Source organism: Eptesicus fuscus, chromosome 8, assembly GCF_027574615.1.
Source record: "Eptesicus fuscus isolate TK198812 chromosome 8, DD_ASM_mEF_20220401, whole genome shotgun sequence".
Lineage (NCBI taxonomy): Eukaryota > Metazoa > Chordata > Mammalia > Chiroptera > Vespertilionidae > Eptesicus > Eptesicus fuscus.
In genome coordinates, this window is record NC_072480.1 from 18,192,797 (window position 1) to 18,217,131 (window position 24,335).

At 41.1% G+C, this 24,335-nt stretch overlaps 1 protein-coding gene across 1 annotated transcript in view; it reads left to right on the forward strand.

The window, feature by feature from the left end:
- The window catches only part of NUFIP1 (nuclear FMR1 interacting protein 1), a 45,771-nt gene extending 27,673 nt beyond the window's left edge, over positions 1-18,098 (forward strand). Inside the window, exons 8-10 of the mRNA XM_008145556.3 lie at positions 9,972-10,088; positions 15,121-15,347; positions 17,801-18,098. Of these exons, the coding sequence (XP_008143778.2) occupies positions 9,972-10,088; positions 15,121-15,347; positions 17,801-17,917 (461 nt within the window). The 3' untranslated portion in view covers positions 17,918-18,098. The remainder of the gene's footprint in view (positions 1-9,971; positions 10,089-15,120; positions 15,348-17,800) is intronic.
- Positions 18,099-24,335: the final 6,237 nt, after the last annotated feature.

Consider the following 24,335-nt stretch of genomic DNA (forward strand, 5'->3'; position numbering starts at 1 on the left):
AGTAATAAATACCTTTCATCCTCATTTTGTGGGGAAAATTCCATGTAAACTCATGTTATCCTTTACCTCAGATTTCTTCTGCATGTTTATATTTTCCAAATCAGTGTTTAGACAACTGGTTTTTCAACTTTTCATTATAGGTAGAGCTACAGAAAATCACATGTACCATTTTTTTCACATGCCCTAAATATTCTCAGCATCTCTGCTCTTACACTTGTTTGGAGGCAGCTTCCTTCACCTTGAGCCAGAGCCAGCCAAATCCAGTTGTGTGCTAATTATTCAGGTTGCAGCACAGCATTGTGATAATGGTGCCCTGTTTGTGCTCTCATGTGGCACTTAACACTTCTCAGCACTAAGCTAACTTTCAGAATGGAGATCTCCCAAATCCTTACATTTTTTTTTTTTTTTTTTTTTTTCTTTTTGGCTCAGAATCTTATCCAGACATCAGCATTCACATTTTAGATAAGACAACAGTTCTTCATCTTTATAAACCTCATATCATACTTAGAAAATATTTACCTGAGCCCTCCTTTTTATAATACTTGGTAGTTTGTCAACTCTCACTAATTGTGTAGATGCTTTAAACATAGGATTGACAGTGTTTCATGGGGAAGCAAATCATTTGGAGTCTCCCAGTTTATCACTTTTGAGTATGGCCTGTTGTCACTAGATTTTCTTTTAAACTTTTTGGTATCTCATTTGTTAGGACCACATTTATTTTGTTGCTGTTCTTTAAATATACATACAGTATGTTTTATGGCTTTCCTGGCCTGTGGTTTTAATAAGTTTTAACTGAGCTTGAAAGAAAGGAGCTGGTCAGTAATGTGTCCTTGAGCAATGCAGACTGAAGCTCCTCAGGAGCCACAAAACAAAAAGGACCCAATTTGTCAGTCGTTCATCTATATATATAAAGAGCCAGTGTCCCCATAACATCCAAAACGACCAAAGGCTCGACCGAACGCCAGGCTGTGTGTGCAGCATGCCGAGCGGGCTGAACTACTGACCTCTCAGAGAGAGAGAGAGAGAGAGAGAGAGAGAGAGGCGGGGACTTGCGTGAGGCTGCCTCATGGCACCCCGCATCCCTCCCTGACCGACCACTGCGACTCCAAGCCAGCGAGGGCTGCCTCCAGGCTGCAGCCCCAGGTCCCTCGCCCCCACCCCAGGCCCGAGAGTGCAGCACCGGGTAGGGGTGCACGGGGGTCCGGGAATGCGGCACGAGGGGCCGGCACGGCATGGGGGGGCGGCTGTGTTTACACCGCCAAGTTCCCCGCTTCCGCCCCAGCCTGCGCATCCCTCCTCCCTCCCCTCGGCAGCCCAACTCCTGCCTACATGCTTGCTAGGCAGGCCCGCCTGAGGTGGGGAGTGAGCCATGGTGATTGGGATGGCCACTTCCTGGGATGGGACGGCCTGGCCGCGGTGATTCGCGAGGGCAACGTGGGCGGCCGGCCGGCCAAGCCAAGTCTGGCTTTGGTGGGGCCAGCAGGAGCCCAATACCACCCAGCCCCCACAGGTCCCGGGCCGGAGGGTGGCTCAGCGTGGAGCGGTGTCTCCCTGCACAGCGCCCCCACGCTTCAGGGAAGGGGAGGAGGCTCGTGGCCACTGCCTGTGCCACCGCCTGCCGGGCTGGCAGGGTCCAGAGCAGGCGAGCTGCTCCCGCCCCCTGGTGGTGGAACAGGGAGGAGGGCACTGGGTGCAGGGAGGGAACCTCAGCCTGGATCCTCACGGTGTGGGGAAGGGGCTCGGCCTGGGCCCAGTGGGGAGCTTAGGAAGTCTGGCTGAGCAGGCACTGGTTCATACTAACTCTTACTCTGCCATCTTCCTCCAGCTCTCCAACCTAGACCCCTGCCCCACCTGCCTGGGGGAACGGGCTCTGGGCGACCTCGCCGAGCGCAGACTGTGGACCTGGAGACCTCGAGGAAGAGTGCCCAGGGGGCCCGGGTGGGGGCCGGTGCAGAACTACCAGGGCAGAGCTGCTTTGGTGTCTCAGTGAAGTTTGCAACCGACCCAAGGAGGAAACCAAGAGGGGAAAGGCCGGGAGGCGTGAATTCCCAGCACTTTAGCCACTTGAAAACAGCCCTGCTTGGAATGTGAGGCGGCTGTATGTTCAGCTGAGAAGTGAGGAGGCTGAACCCCACCATCGCTGGGCTCCTGTCGGTCCAAGGCCTGAGCATCCACCATGACAAGGAAAAAATGGAGGGAGGGGCCCGGAGTAAGGGAGGACAATCGAACGAAATGTGTCTAGACTTCCCCCAGCCCTCTCTCTCTTTCCGCTGCCTACAAAAGCCCCAGGCCTGGCCACAGTTCTGTCTCCACCTTTTAGTCCCCTGTTCTCCAAACACAGAGGAAAGAAATAAGGAAGGAATTCGTGTTGCCTTCAGAAAGTATCTATATACCTGATGGGCTGGTTGCCTCCTGCAGAGGGAGGCCAGACTGCGGCTCAGGCCTGCTCCCCACAGCTGTCAGTAGGATATCCCGTGAGGGCTCCCGGACTGTGAGTGGGGACAGGCTGGGCAGAGGGACCCCCTCCTCTTCCCGCCCCCAGTGCACGGTTCCATTCCCAGTCAGGGCACATGCCCGGATTGTGGGCTCGTTCCCCAATGGGGGGCGTGCAGAAGGCAGCTGAAAATTCGTGCACCGGGCCACTAGTTATAATATAGCTATTATCATAGAACACTGACTAGGACAGTATTCTTTGCACTGACATAAGCTAAATGGGCTTCTGTTGTTTAAAAGGTAGATGTTAAAATAAGAAAATAAGCAGGCCTAGCACACCTGCTGTCATGAATGCTCATTGTTAAATATCTGTTTTTGAGTTGGAAACCATAAAACCAAGTTTCCATTTTTTAAGGGTGACTTTTTTCAATAGATAGCATTTTCTTTACAAGACTTAATTTGTAAATGCTCTTGAGGTTAGAGCATATAACTGTTTTGTTCCATAAGGGCAATAGAAAATGGTAGGAGGATGCCTTGCTTGTGTAGCTCAGTAGTTGAATCAGGAGGTCATGGTTCCATTCCCAGTCAGGGCACATGCCCGGATTGTGGGCTCGTTCCCCAATGGGGGGTGTGCAGAAGGCAGCTGATCGATGATTCTCTCATCATTGATGTTTCTATCTCCCCCTCTCCCTTCCTCTCTGAAATCAAGGAGGGAAGTTGGGGGTGACCAGGCCTGCAGGGAAGGGCAGTTGGGGGGGACCCAGGCCTACAGGGGAGGGCAGTTAGGGGTAACTAGGCCTGCAGGGGAGGGCAGTTAGGGACAATCATGCTGGCAGGGGAGCAGTTAGGCATCAATCAGGCTGGCAGGGGAGTGGTTAGGGGGTGATCAGGCTGGCAGCAGAAGCGGTTAGGGCAATCAGGAAGGCGGGCAGGCGAGCAGTTGGGAGCCAACAGTCCTGGATTGTGAGAGGGATGTCCCAGATTGGAGAGGGTGCAGGCTGGGCTGAGGGACACCCTCTCCCCCGTGCACAAATTTCGTGCACCGGGCCTCTAGTAAAAATATATTTTTAAAAAATAAAAGAAAATGGTAGGAGGAGAGACAAGTAAATAAATTGTAGAAAGAAACCAGATATGAAGCTTTTACAACTAGTGTCTAGAGTTGGGCAAGACATTCAGAAGGCATATTTTTTTTCTATTTTCATTTTAATAGGGATTTGCTGAGATCTTGCTTTTTGCTTGCCTAGCACTATGATTCAGAGAAGTCTCTCTCTGCCTTCAAGAAACTCAGTCTAGTGATAGGTTTTAGATTATTGTATTATATTTTTGTTTAGTGGGAATATGATATGTATACATGAGAAGTGAGATTTACCATAAGAAAAGTATCAGTAGTGTTTTAACAGTAAGAGAAATTATTTGAGCTGATATTTTATAATCATTTTAAAGTTTAATTTTATCATCTTCATTGCTACTGTTTTTATACTGATGTTTTTAGTTTAGAGAAATGTTTTGGCTGTTTTTATTAAAAAGTGAGTGAAGCCCTAGCCAGTTTGGCTCAGTGGATAGAGCATCATACTGCGGACCAGAGGGTCCTGGGTTCAATTCCGGTCAAGGGCATGTACCTCAGTTGTAGGCGCCTCCTTGGCCCGGGCCCTGGTCGAGGTGTGTGCAGGAGGCAGCCAATCGATGTGTTTCTCTCACATTGATATTTCTCTGTCTTACCCTCTAAAAATCAATGGAAAGATATCCTTGCGTGAGGATTAAAAAAAAAAGTGAGTGAAGTTTGTTGAGTATTATTCTGTCAGCTAGTTCAGTGCCTTTGGCATAGTCTTCCCAGGGTAGCTTCTCAGAATGCCTGTTAGAACTGCTAGGTGGGTCTGGAGGGCTTTGGAAACAGCTTTCTCTTTTGAGATGAAAAGTCACTGTACAGGATGTTTTGATCAAGTCAAAAGGGACAGCCCCCCTTTTCAAAGTGTTATTTTGTGTGGTGGATTTCCAGTACACAGTTGAGGGGGAATAAAATAGGGAAGGAGTTGTTCATTTGTGTGAATTCCTAACTCTTACCTTTGGAAAGGCAGTCAGGTACAGTGAGCTTCGTGACACTCCTAGTAATAATGAGAACACCAAACACCCAAATTGTGGTTTTACCATTCTCCAATTAAAGAGACTGGACTAGAGCTTTTTGGAGAAATGATTGATGTTCGGGAAAGGGAAAATATAAGGTGAGCCTAGAGCATCTAATACAGTGCCAGACAGGAAGAAAGTGCTCAAAAAACATTAGGATGTGGGCATGTCAGAAGGATATAAGGACCAACTGCAAGTGCTCCCAATGGCTAAACTTGTAACTATTTTGAGCCACAAAATCCTTTATAATAAAGAGGTAATATACAGGGGGGTGTGGGATGGGAATGGGGGGATGAGGACACATATGTGACACCTTAATCAATAAAGAAATTTTTTTAAAAAAGGAGGTAATATGCAAATTGACCCTCACACCGTCGCACAAGATGGCCTCCCCTATGTGGTCAAAGATGGCCGGCAGGGGAGGGCAGTTGGGGGCGAACAGGCCAGCAGGGGAGGGCAATTAGGGGCAATCAGGTCAGCAGGGGAGGGCAGTTGGAGGTGACCAGGCCTGCAGGGGAGGGCAGTTGGGGGTGACAGGGCCAGCAGGGGAGGGCAGTTAGGGGTGACCAGGCTGGCAGGGGAGGGCAGTTGTGAGGGACCAGGCCTGTAGGGGAGGGCAGTTGGGGAGGACTAGGTCGGCAGGGGAGGGTAGTTGCGGGCGACCAGGCCGGCAGGGGAGGGCAGTTGAGGGCGACCAGGCTGACAGGGGAGGGCAGTTGTGGGGGACCAGGCCTGCAGGGGAGGGCAGTTGGGGAGGACCAGGTCGGCAGGGGAGGGCAGTTGTGGGCGACCAGGCCGGCAGGGGAGGGCAGTTGAGGGCGACCAGGCCTGCAGGGGAGGGCAGTTGGGGGGAACCAGGCCTGCAGGGGAGGGCAGTTAGGGGCAACCAGGCCGGCAGGGGAGGGCATTTGGGGGTGACCAGGCCTGCAGAAGAGGGCAGTTGGGGGTGACAGGGCCAGCAGGGGAGGGCAGTTAGGGGTGACCAGGCTGGCAGGAGAGGGCAGTTGGGGGCAATCGGGCCAGCAGGGGAGTGGTTAGGGGATTATCAGGCTAGCAGGCAGGTGAGTGGTTGGGAGCCAGCAGTCCTGGATTGTGAGAGGGATCCCAGATTGGAGAGGGTGCAGGCTGGGCTGAGGGACAACCCCCCACCCCCCCACCCCAGTGCACGGATTTTGTGCACCGGGCCTCTAGTAAATAATAGATTATAGCCAAAAGAATAAAATGGATATTCATGAGTCCATACTGATATAAATAAATATGGGGAGGAGGGACAACTCTTTTTTTATAGAAGAATTTCAGTAATAATTGTAGAAGGGTTAGGGAGAAATAGAAAGTCACCATTAGAACACCATAGTAATAATTGTTTCAGGCAAGAGCCACTGGTGAATGGTACTTTAAGGTAAAATAGGGTATTTATATAGCCTCAAAATATCTCCCCCAAATATTAGGTAGTGATGTTGAACAGGCAGTTAGATTATTCTGGAGTTTAGGGGAAAATTGAAGGCTGGAGGTATAAATGTATGATTCACCGGCATCTAGGTAGTATTTTAAAATTTGAGATAAAATGAAATCATAAGAGGAGGAGGCAAAAAGAGAAAAACTGACTGAGGATTTGAACCAGGGGCACTTGAAAAATTTGGAATTTAGTCAGTGAGGAAAATTCAGTAGGGAGACTGGGAAAGCAGAACCAAGAGAAGAGGGTCTGGAAGCCACATGAATAAAATGTTTTTTAAAAGGTAAAACATGAGTCCTGGCCAGTGGGGCTCAGTTGGTCAGAGCAGTGGTCGGCAAACCGCGGCTCACGAGCCACATGCGGCTCTTTGGCCCCTTGAGTGTGGCTCTTCCACAAAATACCACGTGTGGGCGTGCACGAACAGCGCATTTGAAACTTCGTGGCCCATGCGCAGAAGTCGGTTTTCAGCTCTCAAAAGAAATTTCAATCGTTGTACTGTTGATATTTAGCTCTGTTGACTAATGAGTTTGCCGCTCACTGGGTCAGAGCATTGTCCCATGCACCAAAGGGTCATGGGTTCAACTCCTGGTCAGGGCACATATCTAGGTTGTGGGTTGTCGGTGCATATATATGGGAGGCAACAGATCAATGATTCTCTCATCATGGATGTTTCTGTCTCTGCCTCTCCGTTCCTCTCTGCAATCAATAAAAATATATTTTTAAAAAAGTAAAACATGGTTACTGTCGAATGTTGTCACTAAGTTAAATAAGATGAGAACCAAGAAATGACCTCCAGATTTGTCACCACAGAAGAAGCAGGTTAATTTAGGCAGGAAAAGCTTCACTGGTGTGGAGGGCCTGAAAGACAAATTGGAGTAAACTCTGGAGTGGGTCAGACAGCTGTAGGAAATTTCAGGCCCAGATGATTTCCTGGTGAGTTTTATCAAATAGCTGTTTGGAATTTTGCTATAAAAGGGAGCAGTGAAATGGAGCTGTTAGTGCAAAGAAGACATTTATTAGCATTGTTATTGACCAAAGAGACCTTTTAATAGAATGGCTTCATTTTTTTAAATTAAATTTATTGAGATGACAGTGGTCAACATGATCGTATAGGTTTCAGGTGTGGGTGTCTATGTTACAAGATCTGCATATTGCACTGTGTGCCCACCACCCGAAGTCAGATTTTCTCTTGTCACCATATGGTGAAACGACCTTTACCACTGCCCCTTCCCATTGGCAACCACCACACACTGCTGTTTGTTCACAAGTCTCAGATGTATATCCCACATGAGTGAAATCTTACGGTTCTTAGCTTTTTCTGACTGTCTTATTTCACTTAGTATAATGTTTTCAAGGTCCATCCATGTTGTTGCAAATGGTGCTATTTCATCCTTTCTTATGCTGAGTAGTATTCCATTGTATATTTGACCACTTCTTTATCCACTCCTTTATCGCAGGACACTTTGGTTGTTTCCATGACTTGGCCACTGTGAATAATGCAGCACTGAACATAGGGATGCATATATCATTGCGAATATATAATTTCCAGCTTTTTGGGTATATACGCAGGAGAGGGATTGCTAGCCCATATAGAAGCTCTATTCTTAATTTTTTGAGGATTCGCCAGACTACTTTCCATAGTGGTTGTACCAGTCTACATTCCCATCAGCAGTGAATGAGGGTTCCCTTTTTTCCACATCCTCTCCAATACTTGTTATTGCTATTCTTATTGATAATGGCCACTCTAACAGGTGTGAGGTGGTATCTCATTGTAGTTTTGATTTGCATTTCCCTAATTGCTTAGTGAGATTGAACATTTTTTTTCATATATCTATTGGCTGCTTGTATGTCTTCTTGGAAGAGGTGTGTTTTCATGTCCTCTGCCCACTTTTTGATTGGGTTTTTTGTTTGTTTGGTGTTGAGTTTATGAGTTCTTTATATATTTTGGAAATTAAACCTTTGTCAGAGCTACTGCTTGCAAATATCATCTCCCATCTGGTTGGCTGCCTTTTTGTTTTGTTGTCAGTTTCTTTTGCTGTGCAGAAGCTTTTTAGTTTGATATAGTCCCATTCATTTATTTTTGCCTTTACTTCCCTTGAGATGGCTTCCTTTAAGAAGAGGACCTTATATCTATAGGAGATATTCTAACCCTCTAGTTAAGAATTGGGATTTGGAGTCAAATGGCCAGGACTTAAATTTTACCCAACTATTGTATACTAGTAATTGTGTTGCCTAAGGGAAAATTACTCAGATTCTTTGAATTTTGTTTCATCACCTGTAATTAATACTGAAAGTGATACCTCATAAGGGTGAAATGTGCTCATGCTTTTAAAGAACAGGTTTTGCCCTTTTTGGTATCTCTTTTTGGGTCTTAGAAGGAAATAATACAGTTTGGCCTATCATCATTCAAATAATGGGATGAACAATCTCTATACTAATATTGTAGATTGTTTTTAATCCATTGAAAATATATATCTGTATTAATTATATCTAGAGAGATAGATAAAAACAATACATATTTCCCTTTCCCTTTATTAATCCAGGAGAAAAGATGATAAGGTAGCATAAAAATGCCTGGCCGGTGGAGCTCAGTGGTTGAGCATTCACCTGTGAACCAGGTCACAGTTCAATTCCTGGTCAGGGGGGTTGCGGGCTCGATCCCCAGTAGGGGGTGTGCAGGAGGCAGCTGATCAATGTTTCTCCTGTCCTCTCTGAAATCAATAAAAATATATATTTTAAAAAAATTGACAAGCAGTTTTTGGAGGGTCTGGTGCTGGGCAGTGTGGATGGGTGGAGGAGAGAGGATTTAACTTCAACCACTAGAAGGTGGTAGTTCCACATTCTCAGAAGAGTATACTCCCATTTTCTATTGGCATGTTTTGCTTTCTCCTAGACCCGTGGTCGGCAAACCGCGGCTCGCGAGCCACATGTGGCTCTTTGGCCCCTTGAGTGTGGCTCTTCCACAAAATACCACGGCCTGGGCGAGTCTATTTTGAAGAATGGCGTTAGAAGAAGTTTAAGTTTAAAAAATTTAGCTCTCAAAAGAAATTTCAATCGTTGTACTGTTGATATTTGGCTCTGTTGACTAATGAGTTTGCCGACCACTGCCCTAGACTGATTTAGTGAACATTAAATGCTGTCTTGAAACATCTCATTTTGGTTGTGGGTTGAGTTAGTTCATTACATAAACAAGTTACTTATTGTCTTCATTCTTCGGTCAGGCTTTATTTTTATTGGTTGTTTTGAATACATTTAATATATTTTTAGAGCTGCCAAAAACAAATGTAATAGGTAGTGTCCTGGGGCTACAGCTAGGCTTGTTGGGCTCTGATCAAACACTTTACCTTTGGCAGGCTCTTGAGTACTTCAGTTCTCACGCTTGGCTTGTTTAGTTAAGTTCTTAGAAGTTCAAATTCCAGATAATAAAAACTTTGGACAGATTAATTTCAGCAAAATTCTTTGATTAAGCTTTTATCTATAGAATGGCATAAATATTATTTCTGTCCTTAAAACCAGTCTTAAAAATAACAGGTAGATATTGTTATATTTTATTCCTAAATCTAATTTTCAAAGTCTGATCCTAATCCAGGGAATTTAATACACTTCTGGTCTTTCTACCATCTTAATGAAATTAATTAATAGCATAAATAAAATAAGTATAATAAATTAATAGCAAAGACTGTAATTAATTTAAAGAAGGCCCAAATTCCGTAATCTGAAATAACAGTTGTGTATAGCTTCCATTTGCCCCTGTGTCTTCTCTTTGGGGCAAATTACTTCTCTGACCATGAAGATTTAAACCAAGGAGAAATTTTTCAGGTCCTTTGGGTTTTGTTCTTTGGGAAGATTTAGGAAAAAATTCTTTTTCCTAACACATGAGGGAGTGGGGGGTTGTCAGCTTTCTTTTTATTGTGGTAGATATTTTTGGTATACTGTTAGACTCTTCATTCTTTTTCTATTTCAGAGTCTGATAAAGAGGAAAAACCACAAAGTACTGTCATACCCAAGGAAGTGACACCAGCCCTCTGCTCATTAATGAACAACTATGGCAGTCTCTCAGGGTCAGACAGTGAACCAGAAGGTAAGTCATGGCCTCAGTTGTTGCAATGGTTTTGTTTTATTTTGTTGCTTTTGCCTTTGATATATACTATGCATCAGTAGTGTCCAGTCATGTGTACTTATCCAAGGAAATATGTGTCATGCATGTTCCTATTTGATATTGAAATTCCTATTTCATTTGATTCAGAAGTAAAGTTAACATGTGACAAAGGAAACAAATGGGGAAATGTATTGCTATTCTGTGAGAAAAAGGTAAACATACAGTGAGAGAATGGGAAGAAGAGAGAATATCGACTAATGGTATTGAAGAAAATTCTAAAAGATATAACAAAGAAAGTTAATTTCTTGTCTCTACTCTCCCTGCACCTTTGGTGGGTACAAAGAGGTCCTTTATGACAGAGATGATGATAGACTTTCTTAAATATATATAGGGCATTGCTCTTCATAGAGCAGATTTACATAAATTATCTCACTTTTTAACAAAGCAGCCTGTACTTGTGACTGCATTAGTTTTAAAGGTTGGAAGAAATTAATCCTTTCAAAAGTCTTTCTGAGAAGTCAATTATGTCCAGAAGACCTGTCTTACCCTTAGAGATGATGATGAGCCAGTTTAATCTCTAGCATCTCTTTTAAGATTACTTAAAAGAGCTGTGAGTTGCCTTGGCTAGTGTGGCTCAGTTGATTGAATATCATCCCATGCACCAAGAGGTTGCTAGTTTGATTCCGGGTCATGGCATGTGCCCAGGTTGTGATCTCAGTCCCCAGTGGGGGGTGTTCAGGAGGCAGCCGATCAGTGATGTTTCTATCTCTCTCCCTCTCCCTTCCTTTCTCTAGAATCAATAAAAAACATATATTTTTTTATAAAGAGCTGTGAGTAGGCCATTGATCTGTTGCAGTGTCATTTGCAGTTCTTAACCCAGTGTTCCTATCAGTAATTCAGCATATGCTTCATGAATAAGCCTGGGTCCTGCTGTTGTGGAAATCTGACTCTTCATAGTAATTTTATTTAGGCTTTACCAACCGTGAGAGAATTCATGTGTATGTTTCGCAGGACAAGATGAGTAATCACAATAGGAAATGTACTGAAGATCAGAATATAGAGTCTAACTGAATATATAGAATGAAGGGAAGATTTGGATGTAAGTGGATGAGGGTTGCAGCACTTTAATGTTGACTAGGCTAGAGATAATCAATGTTTGTGTAGTTGGAAGATGTTAAAGAAGAAAGAGTTGGGTTTTAATATGAAAGATAATGTTTAGATCTATCTATAACCGGAATTTTTTTTTTCTTTTTAAAATGGGCTCTGGCTTACTATGGTAGCTGGTTAAAAGCTACTTGAAATTTTTGAAATATAAACTACTTTGGCTTTATCAGATAGTGGCCCCTTTTTTAAAAAAAAAAAATGAAAGTAGTATTTATCTCTTTACTCTTGTTTCCAGTGCACTGATATGAAGATGGAGTTATTCTTTAAACACATATTACATTTTCTGCTTATCAGTTGTATTTATGACATGTGATAGCAAAGAAAGCTATTACCAGATTACAGAATCCAGTAAAAACAAGCTGTGTGGATGCTTTCTTCTCTCTCTCTTAAGATAAAACATTTAATGCTTTTATACTCATGTCTTCATTTTGAGGCTACCACCTCTTTTTAACTAGAAGGAAGAAAAGAAACTGGAAGGGATCTTTGAGGTCCCACCCCTTCATTTTCAAAGAACCTTAAGCTTAGAACAGATAAGCTTCCAAAGCTAGTGTGAGCTGAGCGGGTGCAAAGCCTAAGTTTAGGGCAGTGATGGGCAACCTTTTGAGCTTGGTGTGTCAAACTTCGCCAAAAAACTGAGCATAACTCAGGTAGTGTGTCACTTTGAGGAAAAAACTAACTCCAAGACTCTGGTCGCAAATGTTTCATCCTCAGGAGCAGCAAATGTTTCATCCTTGGCATGCGGCCGCGTGTCATCAGAAATGGCTACGTGTGTCAGTGCTGACACGCGTGTCATAGGTTCACCATCACTGGTTTAGGGACTTAAACATGTAAAGAAGCCAGCTATATTGCCTTCCAGTAAAGCCTTTCTCTGTGTGGCATTTGTTGTCTTCTTGCACAGTAATGCATAACCTTTTTTTTAATTGGGGTGACATTGGTTAATAAGATTGTATAGGTTCAAGTGTACGTTTCTGTGATAACATGATCTGCATATTGCATCATGTGCTCACCCCCCAAAGTTAAATCATCTTTCGTCACCATATATTTGGCCTCCTTTACTGCCCTCTGATAACCACCATACTGCTATCTGTGCCTATGAGTTTCAGTTTTGAAATCATATAGTTCTTAGCTTTTTCTGATGGCTTATTTTGCTTAGGATAATATTCTCAAGGTCCATACATGTTGTCACAAATGGCAGTATTTCATCTTTTCTTATGACTGAGTAATATTCCATAGTGTATATGAACCACATCTTCTTTATCCAGTCCTTTATCGAAGGACACTTTTGTCGTCTCCATGTCTTGGCCACTGTGAACAATGCTGCAATGAACATAGGGGTGCATATATCTTTGTGAATAAACGTTTTCGAGTTTTTCGGGTAGATACCCAGAAGAGGAATTGCTGGATCATATGGGAACTCGATTCTTAGTTTTTTGAGGAACAGCCATAGTGGTTCTACCAGTTAACCTTCCCACCAGCAGTGAATGAGGGTTCCCTCTTCTCCACAACCTCTCCAGTACTTGTTATGAACTGTCTTGTTGATAATAGCCATTCTAACAGGTGTGAAGTGGTATCTCATTGTAGTTTTGATTTGCATTTCCCTAATAGTGAAGTTGAACATCTTTTCATATATCTGTTGGCTATTTGTATGTCTTCTTGGGAGAAGTGTCTGTTTCAAGTAGGCTGCCTATTTTTTAATTGGATTGTTTGTTTGGTGTTGACTTGTATGAGTTCTTTATATACTTTGAATATTAACCTCTTGTCGGAGCTATTCTTTGCAAATACAGTAAACCTTTGATTTTGCGGGCCTTGGTTTAACAAACTTAGGATTTAACGAATAAACTATCCAGTCCGTATGTCACTTGTGAAAATTAACAGCCTGTTAATTTTAAAATACTTTTAACCAAGATTTGCTGAGGATTTGTCATATATGGCCTTTATTATATTGAGTTACTTTCCTTCTGTTCCTATTTTATTGAGTGTTTTAATCATAAATGGGTGTTGTGTCTTATCAAATGCTTTTTCTGCATCTATTGATAAGGTAAACTGATTTTTATTTGTTGTTTTGTTAATGTGGTGTATTACATTGATTGATTTGCATATGTTGAACCATCCTTGTGCTCTTGGAATGAACCCCAGTTGGTTGTGATGTGTTATTTTTTTATGTATTGTTGTATTTGATTTGCTAATGTTTTGTTTAGGATTTTTACATCTGTATTCATCAGAGATATAGGTCTTTAGTTTTCTTGGTTCATGTTATTCTTGCCAGATTTTGGTATCGGGGTTATGTTAGCCTCATAAAATGTGTTAGGAAGTGTTGCCTCTAATTCAGGTTTTTGGAGGAGTTTGAGAAGGATGGGTATTACGTTTGGTAGAATTCCCTGGTGAAGCCATCTGGTCCTGGGCTTTATTTTTGGGAGGTTTTTGATGGTTGTTTCAATTTCCTCATTGCTGATCAGTCTGTTTAGATTTTCTAATTCTTCATGATTCAGTCTAGGAAGGTTATGTATTTCTAGGAACTTATCCTTTTTTTCTAAGTCATTGAATTTAGTGACATATAGTCTTTCATAGTATTCTTTTGTGATCCTTTATATATCTGTGATGTCTATGGTAACTTCTCTTTCATTTCTGATTTTGTTTATATGAGTCTTTTCTCTTTTTCTTAGTGATTTTAGCCACAGGGTTGTCAACTTTATTCATCTTTTCAAAGAACCTGCTCTTTGTTGTATTAATTGTTCTCTATTTCATTCAATTCTGCTCTAATTGTTATTATTTCCTTTCTTCTGCTAACTTTGGGTTGCTTTTGTTTTTCTTTTTCTAGTTCATTAATATGTAATGTTAGGTTGTTTACTTAGGATTTCTCTTGTTTCTTGAGATAGGCCTGTAATGATATAAACTTCCCTCTTAATACTACTTTCACTGCATCCCAAAAGTTTTGATGTGTCGCATTGTCATTCCCATTTGTCTCTATATATCTTTTAATCTCACCTTTTATTTCTTCACTAGAGGCCCAGTGGGGGTCCCTCAGCCTGGCCTGTGGGATCAATTCTATATTTTTAGGCTAGTGCAAATGTTGGTTTATTAGATATATCTCTTTGTTTTCTTTAATAAGAGTTGGTATAGAGTTTATAATATGCAACTTTAACTTATCACAGTTTACTTTCAGATGATGTTATAGCATTTCACATACAATTTAAGAAATTTATAGCAATACTAGAGGCCCAGTGCATGAATTCGTGCACAGGTGGGGTCCAGCTGGCACGTCCCAATAGGGGCTGATTGGGCCAGCTGGAGGGAGGGGCCGCAGGTCGTTGGCTGGCCGGCCCCACCTTTTGTTTGAACTCCCGGTCAAGGGGACAATTTGTATATTAGCCTTTTATTACATAGCATATTTACATTTTTCTCTACCCTTCCTTTGTGTTATTGTTATCATAGATTTTATCACTACAGATGTTATAAACCCCACATACATTGTTATTATTTTTGCTTTATATTATCATTATATTTAAAAGAATTTTCAAACAAGAAAACAATGTATCTTGTATTTATTCACACGTTTTGACTGTTTCTGGCACTCTTCATTCTTCATTTGTATAGATCCAAGTTTCAGTCTTGTCTTATTTCTTTCATAAGGATCACTTTCTTTAATTCTTTGTGGTAATCTCCTCAAGTCTTGGCAGTTATAACTCCCAATTTTAAAAAAGCATTATAATACATAGTAAATGCCTAGTTCTAATTAATAATTAGGCAGTATTATGGCTGGGAGAAATTATTATGGTTTTTGTTGTTGTTACCTTTTAGAAGGATAACCTGTGTTTTTGTTTTTAATCTTTGTGTTTTTTATCTCATTTAGAAACTCCCATTAAGACCGAAGCAGATGTTCTGGCGGAAGACCAGGTTCTTCATAGTGATACTCCTAAGGGACCAAATCAAGATGTTAAAGCAACTGTTAAAAATTTCTCAGAAGCCAACAGCCAAAAGAAAAATTTCAAAAAGACAAACCCTAAGAGGAAAAAAGATTGTCACAACTATCATGCTTTATTTGAACCAAGAACACATCATCCATATCTCCTGGAAATGGTAAATGATTTTTCTTTTTCCCCCTCTTTATTTTATCTTTATTTTCCCCCGTCACCATTTATCCCTACTATGGGTCTTCCATCTCCAGCCACTCCTAGACCCCCCCCACAATTATTACACTGTGGTTCATGTCCATGAGTTATTTCTCTCTCTCTCTCTCGCTCTTTTGTTTTTGGTTAATCCTCACTCGAGGATATTTTCCCATTGATTTTTAGAGTGGAAGGGAGGGGGAGAGACAGAGAGAGAGAAACATAGATATGTAAGAGAGAAATATCAATTGGTTGCCTCCTATATGCACCCCAACTGGGTCAGGGATAGAGCCTGCAACCAAAGTATGTGCACCTGACTAGAATCGAACCCACTACCCTTCAGTCTACAGGCTGACGCTCTATCTACTGAGCCAAACCAGCTAGGGCTCTTTCTCTCCCCTCATCTTGTTTCTCCCCCCCGCCCCCCATTTTTTATTTGCTTAATCCTACAATTTTCAAAACTGCTTAAAATACACTGAGTGGCCAGATTATTATGGTCCCTGAATGCATAATAATTTGGCCATTCAGTGTATATCCTATATAATAAAAGGCTAATATACAAATTGTCCCCTCGACCAGGAGTTCGACCAGCAGGCAGGCCGGCCAACCACCCATGTCCCCTCCCCGTGGCCAGGCTGGCCGGACCCCACCCAAGCACGAATTCATGCACCAGGCCTCTAATACACACACACACACACACACACACACACACACACACACACACACACACACACTGAGTGGCCAGATTATTATGATCTCTGAACGCATAATAATCTGGCCACTCAGTGTACTTCTCTTGAGTACCTCATTTATTTGCTATCAAAGATACTATAAATCGTGGACCTGATCAGTTTTCCCCTTTGCACTGGCTGATAGAAAGCTCAGGGCAAATAGGTGGTTGATCTCCAGCAAAAGTCTAGAATACTTTTGGTACCCATCTGAGATACAAATACACTGAGTGGCCAGATTATTATGTGTTCAGAGGTCATAATAATCTGGCTACTCAGTGTAAAAGAATCTACGTTTAACTGATTGGTTACAAAATGTGTATTGAGGTATACTGACACTTAAAGTTTTCACTGAAAGCACAGCTAAATACACTGGCAGACTGAAAGGAGAAAAGGGGTTTTCTTTTGTGTGTGTGGTTTTTTTTAATCTTCACCTAAGGATATTTTTCCATTGATTTGAGTGAAAGAAAGAAAGGGAGAGAGAGAGAGAAGAGAGAGAGAGAAAGAAACAAACATTGATGTGAGAGAGAAACATCTGTTGGTTGCCTCCTATAGGCGCCCTGACCTGGGATCCAACCCGCAACCTAGGCTTGTGCCTTGAGTGGGAATTGAACTTGCAACCTTGTGCTGTACAAGATGATGCTGCAACCAACTAAGCCACTCAGCCAGGGTGAGAAAAGGAAACATCTGTGCATTTTTGGCTTTATTCTCAGTGTGGTGTGCTAAAAAAATCTATTATCTTTTTTCAAATTATAAAGAGGAAGCAATACATCTTTTGATTCTAAGTAATGGACATGAAGCTATTCAAAGATCCAAGGCTTTCATGTATAAGAGTGATAGAAATAGAAATATTCCTAAATTTTTAATGGAGTTGTAAAACTGTTGACATTCTGTGAAAATTCTGTTTGGTTTTGCCTTGTCAGGTAAGTGCTTGTGCTGTAGCTAAAGTGTTCGGTGGCTACACTCTATGAAGATTACATGTAGACACAGTTGCTTCTGATTAAATTGATCTGAAATGAGATCTCTGTTTTGTAAACTTCAGTGCTATATAAAGTAAATTGTATTTTTAAAATGTTTGCCTAATAGGGGTAAATTAAATCATTTTTCCACTGAAAGTTCCTATGTGATGTTTTCAAACTACATTAATGACATCAGAAAATAAGTTTCACTTTTATCTTTTTGACAAATTACATATGACTCCTTGGTTATGTACTTACTTATTCTAAATACCAGGGATTTTTAGCTTTCTTTTAATTGCAATAAGCACAAAAATGGGAAGTTATAAAAGTCCAGGAATATTGGGATTTTTAACTGTTAGTATTATTACTATCTTTATGTATCTACTTACCAATTTGTATACTGTTTATAGATTTAAATTGGGGAGAATCCTGTTTAATATGATTTTTATATTAAAGAATTGCAGACTTTTAAACCTTTTTTTTTTTTTTGTCCCTTGTCAGATACTCCTAGAGAAGAACCCAAATGTTAACATTTATGCTGTTTAAAAAGCTAGATAGTTTTGACTTAAATTAAGAAGAAATGTTCTTGCATTCTTTTTTAGCAAATAATTAGTAAATATAATGTACATCTTTATTGTTCTGTGTTTTCATATGGGGAAGGCACATATAATATTTTAGATTATATTTCTTGGATATATTTTATTTACTAGCTAATCTCTGTATTTATTGTTTTTTAGCTTTTAGCTCCAGACATTCGACATGAAAGAAATGTGATTTTGCAGTGTGTTCGGTACATCATCAAAAAAGACTTTTTTGGACTTAATAGTAATTCTATGAAAACTGAAGATGTGTAGGTGTCTGATGTTTCAGCACTCATAACTGAAGCATTTAAAATAGTGCCATGCTCAAGTTAGTGGAGGAAAACTTCTTTTTAAACTGGATTAGTCATTGAATTATAAGCTTCATATGATACTATGTTGGATTTTCAATTCTTTTCTTTGAATCTGTGCAAATAAATACACAATTGATTTTTAATACTGTGTCTTCTGTATTGTTACTGAACAGAATTGCTGGCAGAATTCTCTTTATTTGTATATATTGTATGTATTGCTGTCATATACGGAAATCTGCTGTTGGACCAGTTAAGAATTGAGGATATTGGTGTAGTAGTAAAGAATAAAGCTTCAAAAACGTTTAATTCAGCTGAGCAAAGCTATAGGTTAGAGAGATACAGTTATTTTGTTTTTAATGCAGGAGAGAAGTATTCTTTAACTGTAGGAGGAGGAGGAAATATTTTAAAAATAAACCAGGTTAAATTAATGTAATAGAAAGTCTTGAGATTTACATTTTTAGTTTATTTCAAAGAACATTTTGAAATTCACCTATTGCCACTACTTAAGTAGCTCAAATATTGAATGTTTGAAATAGTAATATAGATATGGCCTCTGTATATTTAGATTCAATTAAAGTGCTTGTTTTGGTATGGTTCAGAATTGGACCTTTTTAAATTTCCTCATGAAAAAGTATGTTAAGTATAGTACTTGATGAGGTTCAAATAATTTCTTATAGCAGAAACAGTTTGTGAAATAGTTACCTCAGTTTTAGGTTTAGTTAAAATTTACCCTATGAAGGTAGTAATTGAGTCTTTTTAAAATGTTTTAAATAAAAGTTACTGAGATCTTTTTGTCCTCTATAATACAGAGACTTTGATTTTATGTTCTAGTCACCTGTGCTTGCTTGAGTTAGAGCTCTACGCTTTTGACAGATAGCTAAAAGGGTCTAGGTTTTTAAAAATTAGTCTGTTTTTATAGTTGAAAAATTAATTTTATCTGACATTGTAATTATCGAAGTCCATGGGCCTTGCTTGCAAGAAGGAAGGCAGGCAAGCTGATAACAGCTCTCAGCCCTCTTGTTGCTCCTCTAAGTCTTAAGATGCTACCTGAATCGTGGAACACCTGTTGTGTGGCACCGTGACATCGTAGACCTGAGGTTAAAATTCATGTGTACATCAGTTTCCCAACCTTGTAACCACCACCCAGATTTTTTTATTCTGTTTTATTCTGTTTCTCCAGTAAGCCCCATATTTTGGAAAATATCTGTCCAGTACATTAATTCAGTTAATATAATACTTTTGAATGTTTACCTGTGCCACCACTGTGCATAGATTAAACATATAAAAATGAATAAAGCCTTGCCTGACTTTAGGAACTCAGTTTAACTTTTATATTATTCAGAGATGTTATTCCTAACCCAATTCACCTCATTAGGATGAAGTAACCAATATTATAAATTGAGCTGATAATCTAAAATATGACTTAGTCTGCAGTTTATCACTAGTTAGCATGCAAATTCCATGGGCCTTAAATACATAAATGAATTCAGACTCCTAGGCTACTGTCGTGGACTGCCGTATCTTCAGAGATGTTAACAATCATTGCTTTAAGGTGTATTGTGCAGAGGTTTATTTTCATTCTTTCTTGTTTTCTAATAAATGAAGCACTGCCTTGGCTGTGTCTGACAGTCTTTAGCTGAGGTGACTGTTGTTATTCATTTCTAGTGGGTAATTTCACATTCAGTTGTCTGTATGTTTAACCTAGGAATTATTTAAGTGTGTTTAAAATTTCCAAGTTGGAGTGGTGGGGGTGTGTAGGGTAGAGAGGGGAGTCAGAATTTTGAGGCTGTAACATGATTGCTGGCACCCAGTATTGCTGATTAAAAGTCAGATACCAATCTGATTCTACTTATTGGTAAAGACCTTTTTTTTCCTCCTGAAAAACTTTTTAGGACTTTTTTTGTGCTTGGAGTCCTAAAATTTCACCAGTATGTGCCTAGATATGTGGGACATTTGTTATTCATACTGTTTACCCCATGGTTTTCTGACTGAAGAATTGTACCATTCTTGGATTAAGGGCAATTTTGAAAATAATTTCTTTAATTGTTTTCTTTCCATTTTATCTGCTTTGTTTTTCTGAAACTCATCAAGTGAATATGGGACCTCCTAACTTGATCCTCTATCAGTTCACCTTTATTTTTTGTCTTGGTCTTTGTTCTCTGTTCCGAAAGAATTCTTCAAATGTTATCTTCTAGATCACTAATCCTCAGATGTGTCCATTACACCGTTATTTAGCTTTTCTATTTAATTTTTAAGTTTAGTAATTTGTATTTTTTAATGTTTTATTTTATTTAAAAAATATATATTTTTATTGATTTCAGAGAGCTAGGGAGAGAGCGATAGAAACATCAATGATGAGAGAGAATCATTGATTGGTTGCCTCCTGCACGCCCCCTACTGGCGATTGAGCCTGCAACCCCTGGCATGTGCTCTTGACCGGAATCAAACCTGGGACCCTTCAGTTCGCAGGCTGACACTATCCACTGAGCCAAACCAGCAAGGGCAGTAATTTGTTTTTAAATATTCAAGATTGCTTCTTGTTCTAATTGCTTTTTTTCATAGATGTACCCTTACATTTCTGAGGATACCAATTAGAATTTTCACATTCTTTTCTATTCCTTGAATTATTTGTGTTTTTCCCCCATTGATTGTCAACCTTCTGTTTGTTCACTTTATTGATTATCTGTGCTGCTATTTGTTGTTTTTAAAGGATCACTCTTACATGTGAAAGAGATTCCCTTGATTGGTAGTTGGTGTGGATTTTCCCCACATTTGTATAAGCATTCCTTTCTCCAAAAGATGTTCACTTTGAGAAAAGGGGCCTTGTTCACACAGACCTTTGGGAATACACAGATGGGGAGTGAGCAGAAGAGCTAAGCTCTTGTCCCATCCTCACTTCCATCTCTTTGCCAAAATACAAAGCACTTTATTCTGAGGATGGTGCTCTTTTGCCCTGGGCGGAACTATCTCCCACTCTCACCAGCCATTGGCTTTGGAGGTGGGCAAGGTTAGGACTTGACTGTTGCAGCTGGGGGCCTCCAGCTTTCTGTCACTTGTTGACCCTGAGCTTAGAATATCACTGTAATTGCTTTTCCTTTCTGATTGTTGTCTCTGGGGCTGGTTTGGGCTAAGGTTTTCTTCTCTTGTTTCTTATCAGTCTCATCAGCTTTACAGTGTCCTGGAACTTCATCAGAATCACATGGAAGGCTTGTTAAAACCCAGATCACATGGCCCTACCCTCTAAGTAGGTTGGGATGTGGCCTGAGAATTTGCATTTCTAACAAGTTATCAGGTGATTTTCCTGGTTATCTGAGGGACCACATTTTGAGAACCACTTTGAGGGACTTAAGAGGAGCCTGTCAAAACCACTGGTATCCTAATATCTTTAATCTTGTATTCCTTCACTATTACAATTCTTTAGTTCTTTCAAAATATATCATTTCAATGAATTTGGAGCAAAGGAGAGGGGTAATACACTGTTTTTTAAAAAGAATTGCATTTTAGAAAATTTCAAACATATGCAAAAGTATAGAAAGTAATGTAATAATGCTCCCTTCCCAACCATCACACAGTTTTAATACTTAATCCATCCGTGGCCAGTCTTGTTTTCATATATAACTCACCCATTCCTCCTAACCCTACCCCACACACCTGAAATTATTTTGAAGCAAATACCCAGTGTCGTTTTATCCCTATATATTTCAGTACAAATCTCTAGAAGATAAAGGACTTTTTAAAACACCACATCTTTAAAAATTAATTCCCTACAGCTTTCAACTATCCAATCAGACAATTTTCTGTAACTTTTTAAGATAACAGTTAATATCATTCTGTATATTCCATTTGTGCCTTGTTTTGTATATCAAAGGTGCCATACTGGAAAACTGTATTTTGGACATATTAAAAAAAAAAAGAATCCTATATAATAAAAGCCTAATATGCTAAGTGTCTGACTGTTCGTTTGACCACCAGCGCACTGACCACCAGGAGGCAGACACTCCAACCAGTAGGTTAGCTTGCTGCTGGGGTCTGGCCAATCGGGACTGGGCGAGACAGGCCGGACACACCCTGGAGCCCTCCCGCCGTCCCTCCCTGGTCTCAAATTGTGCACCGGTGGGGTCCCTCGGACTGGCCTGTGACCTCTTGCAATGCAGGACCCCTTGGGGGATGTCAGAGAGCCGGTTTCTACCAGATCCCCGCAGACCAGGCCGAGGGACTCCACTGGTGGCACCAGGCCTCTAATATATATATGGAAAACTGTATTTTGGACATATTAAAAAAATCCTATATAATAAAAGCCTAAAATGCTAAGTGTCCGACTGTTCGTTTGACCACCAGCGCACACCAGACCCCTCAGCCCAGGGTTCCAGTGCCAGCAAGAGAAGTCCCCATAACTTTGGGCTATAAAAACCAGTGGGGATTGTGGCTGGGGGATTGAGGTATATGGAAAGTTGCTGCTGAAGTCCCAGGCAATTCCTCTTAAAGGGCCGGCACATGGACTTACTCAGACTCACTCCCTCTGATCTCCAGTGCTGGAGCAGCAGCTTGAAAGGATCCAGGTACATATGGGGAGGAACTAAATTGTCTGGCATCAAGGCAAGAATTGGGGGCAGCTTTCTCCCAGACAAAACTGCTGGCAGAGGTCATTGTTCCTTTGCTGAGACCTCCCTGCCACAGAGCCAACAGGCAGTCACAATATCTGAGTCTCTATCAACCTAGCCCACACTGTTCACCCTATCCTGGTGATTCCCTGAGACCCTGCCCCACCCAATTTGCAGTCCCACCCAAGCTGGTTGCAGTGGCTTTTCCATATGAATGGCCTGTCCTGGCTCAGGCTTCAAACTTTCCTAAGATCTCTCAAACAAGCAGCAGCTGGCTTCAGCATGCCCCATACCTCTCAATAAGTGTCCCCAGGCCTGGCATTAGCAGCAGCCTGCCTTAGTTCACAGTTTGGCCTCTCTTGGGCATCTCCAAGCCCAATACAAGTAGCAGCCATTTGCAAATTGCTCTGTACCTTGTGCCAGGTGGCCCCAGACAGGGCACAGGCAATAGCTGACTTTGTACCTCCCATTAGGCCCCAGAGCCAGTTTCACTCAGTGGTCAGCTTCAGACCATGCCAGATTACAACCCTACAACATCCATAAGTGACACACTCAAGGGGTGGACTTGGTGAGCACCAAAGCCCCGCTGAAGCAAGTCCTGCTACATAGAGGCATTTCCTCCATAGCAGCTCTTTTACTGTAAGATACAGCTGGTCCTCACAGCCAATTGGCCTGGGGGTCAGTCTCTCTGAGTGATGCCAACAGCAATCAAGGCTCAAACACAATAGGACAGTGCATATAGCCCACCCAGGGGCACACGTAGAGTGCCCAGCTCAGGTGACTGGGGAGGCTGAGCCACTGGGCCCTGAAGGACACCTACTATACAAGGCCACTCTACCAATTCCAGGAGACATAGCAGCTCTACCCAATACATAGAAACAAACACAGGGAAGCAGCCAAAATGTGGAGACAAACATGTCACAAATGAAAAAACAGAATAAATCTTCAGATAATGAACTAAATGAAATGGAAGCAAGCAAACCACTAGATACAGAGTTCAAAACTCTGTATAAGGATGCTCAAGGATCTTAATGAGAGCTTCAAGGAACTTATTGACAACTTCAAGGAACTTAGTGAGAATATCAATGACATAGAAAAGAACCAGTCAGAAATGAAGGATACACTAAGTGAAATGAAGAATAATTTGCAGGGAGCAATAGTAGACTAGAGGATGCTGAAAATCAAATCAGTTTGGAATATGAGGAAGCAAAAAACATCCAATCAGAAGAGCAAAAAGAAAACAGGATCCAAAAATATGAAGATAGTGTAAGGAGCCTCTGAGACAACTTCAAGTGTATCAACATTCACATCATGGGGGTGCTGGAAGGAGAAGAAAGAGAGCAAGAAATTGAAAACCTATTTGAAAAAATAATGACAGAAAACTTTCCTTACCTGGTGAAAGAAATAGACATACAAGTCCAGGAAGCACAGGAAGTCCCAAACAAGATGAACCTAAAGAGGCCCACACCAAGACACATCATAATTAAAATGCCAAAGATTAAAGATGAAGAGATAATCTTAAAAGCAGCAATAGAAAAGCAGTTATTTACCTGCAAGGGAGTGCCTATATGACTGTCAGCTGATTTCTCAACAGAAACTTTGCAGGCCAGAAGGGAGTGGCAAGAAATATTCAAAGTGCTGAAAAGCAAGGACCTAAAACCAAGATCACTCTACCCAGAAAAGCTATAATTTAGAATTGAAGGTCAAAGAGCTTCACAGACAAGAAAAAGCTAAAGGAGTTCATCACCACAAACCAGTATTACATGAAATGTTAAAGGG